Raw genomic sequence first — 14,212 nt, 5'->3', positions numbered from 1 at the left:
AAGAAAGACAGTAACTTTAGAGCTCGTAGACTTTAATTTCTTGCGGGCGTGTGCAACCAATCCATTTCAACTCTTTGGCCGGAAACTCTTGAGTTAGTTAATTAAAACCTGGTTTTGTGGAAAAAAACAAGTTAACCATCTTTATAAAAAAAAACACCTTTATAGATAATGCATGTTCTCCTGTGGGTGTAATTTTGATGACATAAATTCTTGTGTTTGTAATATCACAACATCATTCATCAAATACTTCTGAGAAATTCTTAACATTACTTATGTTAGTATTCTTGAATTTCAATTTAGATGATTAGAGATTAAGGAGTGGAATGAAGCTGTGATATGGCTTTCGTGGTATAAGAATGAATATATATTAGTGCTGTGTTGATGTGATCAGAAACATAATGACGATTTGAAAACCCCCGATCAAAGCTGATTAAACTTGCCACGTCGCTAAACAGGGACTAATAGGTGTTTTTTTTTGTCGAACTGTTAAGTGTTTATTTACCAAACAAAAGTGCGGGTTAATTAATATTTAGAGCATACACAAGATTTTAATCTAACAAGTCACCCCGACAACCACGTTTTCAACATTAATTACAACAACGAATTTTCATAGCCGACCAAAGTTTAACGATTAATACAAACAAAAGAAAGTATTAACCACACGTACCAAATCGTTATACGTATGTCAGAAAGCAAAGGCATACACATATACGTTTTTATATTTAGATAGAGAAATGTAACTAACAGAGGGTTAAAAAATCCTAGTCATTGCGAAGGCACCATCGACAGTTTACAATTATGTTTTGATGGGTTTTTTTTATTTTAAAAAAATGTTTTAATGGTTTATCACGCGAGTTTTATCAAAAATTCACATTGTTATGATTTTCTTTTGAAAATCAGTTGTTGTAAACTTGCAGAGACTGTAAAAATATATATCTTAGGTATAATTGTCAAACAAAACTACAATCTACTTTTTCTGTCAGAACCATTCAAAAAAATTTATCGTCATCAAAGCCATGCATTATATCTTAGAAATGGTAAAAGCAAACAACTCAAAACATAACCTTGGCTTTTTCGCGTTTTATATCAAAAGATTTCAGAGATATTTTTAATATTTTTTTATCAGGTTATATAAATGAAAATATATGAGTTTCAGATTGGTGAAGGTCAATAAGTGTTTTGAATTTCCTAACTGGTGAAATTGAATTTAAAAACAAATTACGAGTTTCGAGAAACAAAAACAAACTGAGTTATGAAAGTAACATGATTAAAATGTTATGTGGATGTGGAAATATACTCCATACGATTATAATAATTCGGTTTGGTAATAAAAGGAAAAAGGAAAGTGATGGTGGGACTAAGGAAATCCATGCAGATCTTCGTAGGGATTCTGAACTTCTAAGTATAGTGGACCACTTCTTCGTTGTACATAGTTTTCATTAAAATGGTTTTGAACAAAATATCCATTTCAAAGTCGAGATATCTATTAACTTTTTTCTTGTTAAAAGAGATATCTATTAACTTATCAGATTATTGTATATTATATACAAGGAAACAGATAACATTCAGATTTCTTTATTTATTTTAATATCATCAACATGAAATGGTTGGTCTACTCTATTCACTCATATATGAGTCTTACGGCCCCAACGACGTTACAAGGAATTGAGAATTGGAATCACAGTCCCGTTCATAATTGCAAGCTCATGTAATATGTATATTGGTATTGCAATTTTCAGGTGGCCATTTACTTTTTGTGAGTGGAATACAAGACTTCATACTTTGGTGCTGCGAACTTCTCACTCTTTTGTTAAGGAAGTACATACATCTTCTATTGCGGGCTAAACAATACGTTCAAGGATCATTTTTTTTCATTCATATTGTTCATCATTAATCACAATTGATAAATTAAAAGTTTTACGCCTTTTAAATATCGCGCTATGCTGTAAAATGGATAGAAAGTTAAAAATTGGTTGATTAAAATAAAAAACAATACTAAATAATTGGTATATTATTTTGTATACACTATACACAAAAATTTGATGTATTAAAATGGTGAAAAAATAGTTGCTGTATTATCAAGAAATTTTCCTATATAAAACTTGTTTGCAAGGATGATGTGGTAGTGTCATTGTTGGAAATGTAGTAATGGTTTTAAATTAACACTCTCTTGTAAGTCTAAATGATCAGTACATTCAACAAATCATTGTTACTGTTAAGTACTTTATCTATTTCAAGATAGTTAACATTAAGAAAGTGCTTATTTAATTAAAACATTATTTATCATCTACCTAAACACAATTCAACAATGATAAAACAATTTGCATAATTTAAATGCTGATAAAGACTAAATTATACATTGAAAGTTGAAATTAAACTTTAATATATATAAAATTTTCCCTAAAATATCAACTATTTTGAAATGGATGGAATATGTCTGATTACAAAGCTTTGAAAAATTTTCTAGTTTTAACTTTTCATCGGGCTAAATCATTATATATCAAGTAAAAATCAACCTCCTCCATTAACAAGAAACAAATATTGGCCTACACCATTATTGACTTTAACGCTGATTCTCACGGAAGTATTAAGTATATAACTATATATATGGTTCCATATTTCAGTCAATGAATAAACAACACTTACGATTACATATATAACACGATAGATGTGCCTAATCTAAATCGCATACTTTGACAAATCTATATCGCGTACATACACGAAAGCACACACATGAAACATAACAAAAGACATATATTTGTCTTTGTATACGGATACAAATAAACAGTCATGGACATGAAAAAAACGAGACACGTTGGGCATGCTTTATACGATTGTGAAATGTGTCGGAAGAGAATGTGACATTTATCAGACATTGGCAGGATCCCACCGCAAAATCAACGCGATCTTCGACCAAATCAAAGTCTCTTAGAGAAGAAAACAGGCAGGATTTTGAAAACATGGTTATAAAGGAATCTTGAAGGTGGGTCCAAGATCTTGGAAATTTCTTCCCAGCTCTTTTCCATGTAACCAATATTTCTCACTCTGATTCTCTGCCATTATTCATATCTTTCGATCTCTCTCCTTTCTTTTCTCTTTTGACAGACGTGATTGATTTGGTACGATAAACTTTCTCACAAACTAAGATCTTATCGTTAAAAACAATGAAAAAAATCCAATTTCGAATGTGGAAATTGATTTTATAGTACTAATTTTGATTAAAACATAGTTTTGGTTTTATCGTTAAATTGCGACATATGCTATCAATCACTGTTTTTTATTTTTATTTTTTATTTTTTTATTCATAACCAACCCATCATTAAAATCTGGTCTAGAAATACTAGAAATGTTTGAATTTACAGCTTTAAATTTTATTAGTTATGAAAATGAGTTAAACACATGTTTGTTAACATTTAATTTTTGTTTCCCTCAAAATATATAGAGTTGAAATCGAGTTATATTCTCCATTTCTTTTTCTAGTTAAAAATTTAGGCATTTATGTTCTATAATCTGTTATTTTTTGTTGAACAAGAGATTAAATTCTACAAAACATAACAGCATGTAGAACATATATGTCGAAATGTTTTTAAAAATCCGTATAAACCGGTTAAGCCAACCCAAAAGATGTAAACGATAGAGTAGACTGTTATAAATGATCGTGGACAGCGTTGGACGAAGTGGTCATAAGTGTTCTCTTGTGATGTTTTCTTTTTCTCTACTTCTTCACATTCTGAGATTTTGTTCTTGCAACTAGATTCCCTTACATATTTAATATATTTGCTATAGAACTACATGAATTTATATAGAATACCATTTGTCAGAAAAAGAACAAGAGATTAAAACTTGTAAGAGTGGATAGCGATGCTTTGATACGGTGACGTATTATCTTTTTTGGAAGTAAACTTTACTTGGTCGAAGTCAAGTGGGAAAGTTGTACGTAATCGGCCTATGAACGTCCGATCGAATCTAGGAATATCTTATCAGCTTTGCAATGTGTTATGTGTGGACCCACAATATCTATCAAGCATCGAGAACCGGGAATCTAACGTAACCGGCCGGACATTTTCGTACCTTATACTTTCAACCGGTTTTGGTTTATTCCGGTACAGTTTGTCCCGAAGCAATCCATTTTCACTGTTTGTTTGATATCAAGCGACAACAATTTATTGTTCCTCATAATAAGTACCAAAGTTTTACCAAAAAAAAAAAATAATAATAAGTACCAAAGGAACGCAGTTTAAGTAAACTAATTTTGATCCAACAAGATCAAAATTTAGCTAGTGTCGCTAAATTAGTTTAAGGTTTGTATATTTTGCTATCAACAACAGATATTAAAATATAATTTTAGCTAGTGTCGCTAAATTAGTTTAAGGTTTGTATATTTTGCTATCAACAACAGATATTAAAATATAATTATGAAGACAATCTTCAACAGTATATTACTATATTTTAATATGTTTTACCGTAATAGAAATCTTACAACTGATGTAAAATGAGACATAAGTTAGTTCACTTATAGAGTTATAGGTTATAGTTAATTGATTATAAATTGAAAACTTATGACTTCTTATATGATATTATCCAACTGATATGGTATGTGTATATTGCATAATATGAGTATATTGCATAATATGAGTTTTAGTAGTGATATTTGGTTCGGATAGACTAATAAAAACTTTTATTTCAAAAATCGTGTAAGGAATTCTATATTTTGAAATAATATAAAATTTAACATATATATATATATATATATTGCATAGATCGATTAATTTATTGTCAATTAGTTTTGAATAGAAAAGTACATAAAACTTGACAGAATATAAATAAACCAAAGAATATGATACAAGATATGTTATGTATATCATGAAATCACATAAAAATTGAGAATATGAGCGAATTCACTAAGCATGCATTCTATAATATTACTACTACGGTACTACCAGTTTAACGTTGTTACTTGTTACTTGTTAACGTTGTTACTTATTAACTTGTTATGTGCCACAATATAGTGGTGGTCTGGTGGACGCGAAGGTGAATGAAATGGGCTATGGCCTAGCTTTCTCTTAAGTCTCAACTCTTAGTGTTATAATCGGGCCTTCTATTTTCGCTTCATAAGTTTAATCATCACCTAAGAAAATATGATTTGGGGCGAGCATTAAAAAATGCTAATAAAAAGTACAATGTCTGAGCCCAGGTTCGAACTGGGGACCTCTAGTGTGTGAGACTAGCGTGATAACCGACTACACCACCCAGACGTTGATGCTCATAGGAGTGGTATAATCAAAATCTATCTGTAGCCAATGTTTTCCTTCTTTCCATGGCTAACAATTTTAGAAAGTAACGATGGCTAAACGTTAAACAATGATAATAGGCAATACCTAAATAATTAAATCTTCTGTATGTTGTTAAAATATTTGTAATTTTCTTAAGAGAAGTCTATTTAATAGAGAAAATTATTCTTGAATTCAGCTCACAGCTTTAAATAAAATGAAAAAAATATATTTTGAAGTAATTCGGTTAGTGAGGAAATAAATATATCTTTAATAAAATGGGAGAAGGAAACGAAATTGAATTGAAGTTTGAAATTGTTTTGTAAACCAAAAAAAAAGTAAAGTAAAGAGATAGGGATGATGTGGTGACTAAGGTGCAGATTAAATTAATCAGGAGATGACAAAAAGTCTTTTTCGAGCCACGAGTAAAACATAAAAAAATACAGATCTGAAGCTGTAATCGTGTCCAAGAATATTTGGCTGGGTTTTGATTCGGATCACTTGATTTATAACATCTCGGCGTAGTGGAACGTGTAACCCGCCTGCTGTCTCATTCAACTACATTTGTTCCTGTAATCTATAGCCTAACAGAAGGCAGCGTCGAGGGGCTTTAGGAACTCGACTGAAAGGAGAGGAAACCCTAATTATTACGACGCCTTATCTTACAAGTTTTGATTTGTTGAACTAATTTCTTCAAGTCTATCCCATAGCCATAGGCCCATAGTCAATGAAAATGTACGAACGTATACCAATAAAACAAATAATTAAACAGTGTGGATGATTAATACAGTCCTCAGATTTCTGAAAATATCAGCTTCTAAAAGATATTTTTATACACGGACATATATGTATATACTGTTTAAGATTGGTTGATGACCAATTTTTATACTATTTTTTGCGTTGTTTCTACACCGTTAATATGTGATTGTGACTAAGCATCTCTACTCAATTGTTTGGTTTTTGGTTTTTTTTTTCCACTTAAATGTTGTTGAATAGTTATTGCTTTATACAATATATATATATATATATATAAATATATGTCTTTCTTAAATTAATGAATAATTTAATGTTCTTAAGCTCGATCTTAGATCTTAGATGTTTTATTTAGTATAATGCGGTAAAGAGTGATTTTTCTAACCGGAGTCTCTAGCTCTGATGGTAAAGGACCTTCAGCTGAGGTATCCGCCATCACGAGTTCGAACCTCAGTCATTGCGGAATTTATATATGGGCTGCAGCGTTTCAGGAGCCGACACGTGGAGTGCCATTTAGCCGCCCACGTGGTTAGTCTGGACCCACCTCAATGGGGCCAAGACACCTGAGTTATAAAAAAAAAAAAAAAGTGATTTTTCTTTTTTTGAGAAAAGGTTTAAGAGTGATATTGATAATTTGATATGTTGCTTTTGCTTATAGCAACTAGCAAGTAATTTTTTTGACTAAATGAAAAACAAGAACTTCTTTTTATATAGCAAGTAGTAACTCCCCTAACATCATTTTATAAGGGCAGCACTTAATGATCAAAACAGTTTCATATTAGATTTCTTGAAAAATACTTATTGCTGATCGTTGTGCATGTAACTACTTTCATTAGTAATCCGGACAGTAACGAAACAATAAAAAGAAAAGGAATTTTAAACAAGGTTATTTACGAAATGCATTACAATCACATGTATAATGGCATAAATCTGACAACGAACGAACAATAATACTGGTTACTTAATACTTATGTAATATTTTTTGTGTTAACAGATCACGTATATTCTTACAATTGTGTTACAAAATAATAAGATATTCGGATGCAGGAGAACTTACGAATATGTTTTTTTTTTTAAGACCCGAAAATATCATGGCATGAAAACAATTTTTGGCATAGAATTAAGTTTTAATCAGAGTTGGTTTATAAAACCAATTCAAAGTTCAGTTTAAATTAGTATCCTTCTTATATGCCTCTATAAGAGAAACTAATAATTTCATATTTTTCACGTAATATTATAAATAAGACTTCTACGACAAATCAAATAGAATAAAATAACCCGACAACAGAAAATATTTTTGTTTAAAAAGGAGAAGAAGAAAAGGAGAATCTAGGAAACGTACTAAACATCTCGAAAACTACCAAGTAGATGAACAGTAGAATTTGGACGAAAAATAACGTCCAGATCCAAAAATAACGCCACATTTCGCTAAGCAACGACGTTCTTCATTTTTTTTTTGTCTATTATGACTAAACAATAAATGACTTAAATACAGGGGCATTATCGGCACATCCGATTTTGTCCAGTTCTGTGTCTCCTCTATGAAAACGGCGGAGGAGGAGGTTTAGCATTTGGGAAATATAATCTCCACCAAGGGGTATTTAAGTAATTTGGTTCAATTGGCCTTGAGCATCTCCTTGTACCTCAGAATCGAATCGAGTCTCTGTAGCTTCAGCTGCTGTTTGAATTTGTTGATGAAATCTGAAGCTTTCGCGTCGACGCAGTCTTCTCCGTCGCCGATCGACGTCGATCTCTCGACTCTGGTCGTATCTGGTCTCCTCCGTTCGATGGATTTCACCGTCTCCGTCGCCTCTTGGCTTCCGTTGAAACCAAAACCCGATTTCTCGCTCGCTGATTTCGTCATCTTCCCCGTCGCTTTCTTCTTCTTCTTCATCGGTTTCTTCGATTCCGATTTGCTCCTGACGTGCTTGTGATCTTCCTGAATAACCGAATTCGGATCCGGATTTTGATCGGAATGGATATCCGGGTCGGATCTGTAAAAGGAGGATAGCTTGATGGATTTGACCCGTTCTAAGATAGACGGAGCCCGGGTTAGACTGGGCGGGTCAATTGGATTATCGAATCGGGGCCCAGACGGCTGGTCTTCCTCCGGTATCCTGAATTTTGAGATATCAATCGGTTCAACCCGAACCTTACGGGTCGGAATATTTTCGAACCGGGTCGGTTCCGTGTGATTAGCATAATCACTCTCCTCCGGGTTATACTGATGAAATTTGAAATATGACATGTTGATGGATTTGACCCGGTCCAGAAGAGAAGGAGCGCGTTGTAACGGAGCTGGATTCGGGTTTGGATCATCCGGGTGAGAGTGAAGATCCGACCCGGTTATGTCGTTGGGGAACTTGAAATACGACATGTTGATGGATTTGACCCGATCCAAGAGAGAAGGAGCGCGCTGTAACGGTGCCGGATTCGGGTCCGGATAGACGTGAAGATCCGACCCGATTACATCGTGGTGGTTCGTCATCGAGAAAAGCTCTGTTTCTGGATGAGGAAATTTGTAGAGATGGAAATTGATGGACTTGACTCGGTCGATAATCGAAGAAGCTCTGGTTAACGGAGCCGGAGCATGACCCGATCCAAATCCATTGTGATGCGGGTGGTGATTCCTTGAACCTGACCCGAGCCGAGAAGTGAGAACGATTGTGCCAACCATGAGATTGAGAAGGAGGAAAAGAGTTGTCGGAGTGAACCAGCTAGCCACCGTCGATATTAACTCCATTTTTGGTTGTGTTTTATCTTGTTGTCGGAAGGAGAAATGAACATAAGGACTATATTTATATTTGAAATATTTTTTTGTTTTGAGCTTTTGCGTTTATTTGTATTTTTTCCCCTATTTTGCAACTTTTTTTGCAGTTATTTCTTGGGTCATTTTTAATGGTTTTGTATTTGGAAACGTCGAAAATATTTAAAATTAATGTGTTCACATGAGACGCACGTGTTTTATATTTATTTTTTTCTTTTTTTTTCTTCTATTCATATATCGTTCAAGTTATTTAAATTACATATTTATATTTTTCACACGAACAGCTCATTAATAGTCAGACTATTTTTTTTTTTTTTGAGGATTGAGGTAGTAGTTATGTTTATTGATTACTCCGTGAAATTCACTACACGTTAATGCAAACTTTCCATCACACATGTAGTACCAAATACACGGTTAGATTTGCTTTGGAATTCGCAAGCAAGTTTGTTTCTTTGACATTTATTAGCAAGTTTGTTTCTTTGACATTTATAATAATTAATAATGAATGTTGAATACTTACAAACGAAATTCAAGATCCAACTTTATCCTACACGACTTCAAAATGTTTAGTTTCGGTTTGGCCCAAAGAAATTTCAGCTTTTTATCTTAGCATATATAAAACCACGTTATATATGTTACTCCTTCTATAACGGTTATGCATAGTAAAAACTTCTTTATACGGTTAATAATTTTAAAGCATCTTTAAATGCGGTAAAACAACAACAAAAAAGCTATGATAAAACTGTAATGGAAAAGAGCTGGAAACAAGTAAGATAGAGATGCTCTTTCTTTGACTAAGAAAAGTGATGTGTAGGGCTCATCTTACTGTATATTCATAAAAGTTCCAAAATTATTGTCACATGACATGAGAGACACATCTCAATATATGTACTTATATAGACCACCCAATTCATCACGTTTTTATCAGAATGTTATTAGTTACAGGTTACAAGTAACTAATAAGTCTTTATTATTTACATTAAACAAAATTTACGCCTAAATAGTTATCTATCTTCACTTTAGGGTTTCCTGGTCTGGTCTCAAATCTAATGATTATTGAGCTTAGCTACTCCAACGGTATAACGTTCCATTAGTGGAAATAAGAAAGATATAATATATAAATGGTTTCTATTTTAAATACTGTTTGAGACAATATATATACCATTTTATTAAATTTTATTATATCTAATAATGCACTGCAATTTGAATTGATTTTTCTGCGACTAGGGAAGTGTACTGTTTAAGGATTCATGAAATATATAGACTATTCCAAGTTGAACGTAAAAAAACAATATAGTGATTTTACTGAGGATGCTTTACTTATGTGGGATATGGTCACTTGAAATGCAACGAACTAAAAAGCTAATTTCTATATAAAAAAAAAATCTTCTTCAAATTAATATTTTAAAGAAGACAACATTTACTCAAAATGTGGAGTCGACGATATCGCGTGGGTGCTAGCTGCAACGCCGACCTTTTACGGTTGACCTTGAGTTCTTACAAAAATAATTTGAAAAATATATTACTATAAAAAAAGTTGTTCCATTCCTAGTTACGTCTCTCAAAAAATAATACATGCACTTTTTAAAGTTATTGAATACTTGCATGTATCTGGCTATAGCCACATGGGTCGCCGTTGCGGCATTTACTAAGTATAAATTTATAACGATGTATAACGAACAAATAATACATTTTTTTTAACATACACGGACTTTCTTGTAATTCAATCAGAAGATTTCAAGATTGTGACTTTTCGAATTAGTATTGTAATGAGGATAGTACGGATTTAATATGTTGTGGACGAATAGATAACCTTTCTCGATTCAATCCAAGTTCTGTGTATAGAACTTGAGAAAATGTTTTCGAATTAGGACAATTCTTTTTTTTTTTTTTTTTTGGTTTTTCTCTTCGGTTAGAATTTTCTTTTAATATGTAAGACCTACATATCTTTCAAATACAAGACCAAATCATATTATAATCCCAAATATCACTCGTTCTTGTAGCAGTCGATCTGAATTAGTTGGATACGTACATATAGAAAACATAAACTATAAGTTTTCCAGTCATTTTAAGATTAATTTAAGTCTTCCACCCTATAATCCTTTCATCCTTGTTCCTTCACCAGTAAAACAATACTCTATCTACTGCAATTTACTTTATAGCTGTTGTCCTTACAACTGTTGTTGCTGGTCTTTCTACATTTTTTTTTGCACCTATACCCACTGTTCCGAAATTTTTGCTGCTGCACCTGAGGCGCCAATCTAGGTCGTGACATCTTAGATAATTCCTTACGTTCTATCTCCACTTCCCAAGGTACTCTCTATATGATGTAGTTGTAAACATGAGCCTGAAATTAGTGCAGGTAAGGACGTTGTCCATGGAGTGGTTGGTATCGGAGACAATCCTTTCGCTCATTCAGACAGATGAATCACAGCATGATGTAGACAAATTGATAGTCTCTGGTCAAAAGATCTTGAGAAACCGGTCTTGTTTAATCTTCACAAAAAGAATAAGAGATGATCTATCCTCTTTTTAGTATAGTGGTCCTGGGATCCAAATGTAATCCTCTATCACCAGTCACTAGTCCCCTAAATTCTCCCTGTCTTTGCTATGCCTTATATTTTGGGTAGGTTAACGCTCTCTCTCTCTCTCTCTCTCGTCTAAATTATATTGTTTAAATCCTCGTTATGTTTGTGTTACTAAACTTTGTAACTTTCTGTATGCTCCAACGATCATAACATGAAATTTTTTTAATTTATCAATCATAAATTTTTTAATTTATCAATTTCTTTATTTTCAATTTAGTTTTATTTACTTCATTTAAAAAATCATAGAGCTGAAGGGTTTTATAAAATAAAGATTTAGTTGATTTGATTCGATTTCAATGTCTATTGAACTTTTGGTTCAAATGCATGTATCGTTGAATTTTTTTTTTTTTTTTTTAATTCACAGTGACTTGGCTACTAGCTAGTCTACTAGAACCATCGGTTGACATCATGATATCAAATATTCTAAATTTAAATTTGAAAAGTGATATACTATATAGTTTTCGAGTCCGTACGTGGATTGTATGTTAACCATGACCATCAACATATATAGGTACGCAGTCTCGCTTGGAGTTGGACTCACTACTTTGTCTCGTCCTATTGCGCAATATTTTTTTTCGGATAATTGTATAACCTTTTTATTGTCCACTTGTCGTATTTTGTAACACGATAATATAATCTATACATATTGTTGAATATATGTGTCACGAATATTATATATATGGCATATTGACCCTTAGCAAGGTTGCAAAGGTTACAGCACATGCAAACTCCAAAGCACACACGAACATTCATTACAACAAAAGGACAATTCAGCAAACTGAAAGAGGACACTGTTTTAAATTATGGATTCCCAAATTTTCTCTAAGAAAAACATCAATTTAATTTATAATATTTAGATACAAATACAATAAAGTACATCACTAAGATATAAGCTTTTACAACCGCAATAATATACTTTTATTATTATAGTGTTTGACTGTCCTTTTCTTTTTTTGGTTCAGTGTTTGACTGTTATGTTTACAATCTTTTACATCTCGATATATTGTCGATTTGTATGTTCAATTGTTCATCTTCATTCGATTGCCTCCAATACTAGACTATGGAATTATGCCTATCTTGCAGACCATTTAGTGTATATTTGTATTCACTAGATGTACATAGAAATCTTTTATTAAAATATGCTATTCATCCCAGACATACAATAATTCTTGCACATTTATAATTTAGCCATAAAAATTTTCAAAATCAAGCGGCTCACACACAATGTTAATGGATTATGGATTAGAGTTTTATGCAGTGCGTAGCCTAAGAAGTAAGAAACGTGGTTACCCAAAAAAAATCTGGAAAACTTGATCATCAATTAAAGATCTTCAAAATTATGTTTTTGGTAAAGGTTAAAATATGTATTTACCAAACCAACCAATGTTTATGTAAAGATCAAGTGAATACTAATTTGAAGAAAAAAAACACGACAAAGCAGTTCAAACTCTTTCTTGTTGTTGGTTAAAACGCATGTTGAGCAATCCGTAAACCGAAGTTTGGGATGAAATACCATTTATACCTTGATAATGGAAGAGTCTTAGATAGTTTTAAATAGACGAAACTAGTGGGTTAAGTATTAAATCCCCAAGTTCATGATATCATTGCTTTCCTCCTAGCTTACAATTTTTTTTCTCTCCAACCTAAATTTCATGGGTTTTTGTAGAGCATCTTATGGCTATTAGAGGAGGAGGAGGAGACGATAGAAACAAGAAAGCTAGAAGATTTATGGTATCTAAAAGACATATATTATATATATATGTTATCTAAAACATGTCACTAAAAATTAAGCACAAAATATGTCTTTTTAACTTATATAATTGAATTTATGCCAAAAAAACTGATAGAAATGATTTTTTTTTCCCTCTTTCTTTTTTGTTGTTAAATTTGCTGGGATTTGTTAAGAGAAAAGAAAACAAAACTTATGACTATATTATTTATTTGGACAGGCTGAAGAGAAGGGAAAATTGTCAGTGTCCTATGAAGAAGACTCAAAGGAAGATCTAAGATAATAAACTAGTTTTTTCTGAATAAAAATATAGATTAGTGTTTATCTATATATTCTAACTATTGTATTGTTTAGATAAATATATATAGCTGTCTGATACTTTGGATAGGAGAGAAAGTGAAGGAGTAATCTGCTAAATGCTGTCAATGTTTTGGCTTTCACAATCATGACACAATAACACATGATTAGGATATTGCACAATGTTTGTGCGCAATGTTAGTGTTGAATTTGATGACATTAATTATATGTGAATTTCAATAACTTACAAGTCCTGAATGTATCCCTGGATATTTCTTTTCACCAAGTGCTTTGTGTCAGATATGGATTTGATTATCATGGTATACATGTTGGATCATCCAGAATTTTCATGGTGAATATGGGAGTATTGAATCAAAATGGCTTATTAAAAACGTAACTATTCGGGCTATAGCTATGGTGATAGTGAGAGCCATACAAGCTATGGTGAAAGCCATACAAGCTATGATGAAAGCCATACAAACGCTGCTAAATATAAAGCTATATACTGGGCTATAACTATGGTGAGAGCCATACAAGGGGCTGCTAAATATAAACTTGCCGGAAAAAAATCAAATCAAGGAGTTATCAATTCAGCACGTGGTGAACAAAGTTCCTTACCGGATAGCTGATGCAACATGCAGCTCGAGCCGGTGTCCTCCAAATACCTTTGATTCTAATGTTGTTGAGAAGTTTAAAAGCAGGCATCCACACAATGTAAGAGTATTCATCAGAACTTTATTAGAATTTTTTTGGTGTTTTAATGATAAATTGACTCAACACTTTATACAGATCCATACTGAAACGATTG

The 14,212-nt window shown here is 32.3% G+C and overlaps 1 protein-coding gene and 1 non-coding gene across 2 annotated transcripts; both read right to left on the bottom strand.

Moving 5' to 3' along the window:
• Positions 1–5,181: 5,181 nt before the first annotated feature.
• TRNAV-CAC lies at positions 5,182–5,255 on the bottom strand. Its single transcript has one exon. It is a non-coding gene; the product is annotated as a tRNA-Val (tRNA).
• Positions 5,256–7,297: 2,042 nt separating this feature from the next.
• Positions 7,298–8,900, bottom strand: LOC18019199. The gene has a single exon (XM_006401197.2). The coding sequence runs from the start codon at positions 8,764–8,766 to the stop codon at positions 7,639–7,641; it is 1,128 nt and encodes a 375-aa protein (XP_006401260.1). The 5' UTR covers positions 8,767–8,900; the 3' UTR covers positions 7,298–7,638.
• Between the last annotated feature and the right edge of the window lie 5,312 nt (positions 8,901–14,212).

This window comes from Eutrema salsugineum, unplaced genomic scaffold (assembly GCF_000478725.1).
Source record: "Eutrema salsugineum unplaced genomic scaffold, Eutsalg1_0 scaffold_2, whole genome shotgun sequence".
Lineage (NCBI taxonomy): Eukaryota > Viridiplantae > Streptophyta > Magnoliopsida > Brassicales > Brassicaceae > Eutrema > Eutrema salsugineum.
This window is presented reverse-complemented; position numbering and strand designations above follow the sequence as displayed.

Coding starts and splice junctions, on each gene's coding strand:
- LOC18019199 (XM_006401197.2), bottom strand. CDS start 8,766: ATGGAGTTAATATCGACGGTGGCTAGCTGGTTCACTCCGACAACTCTT.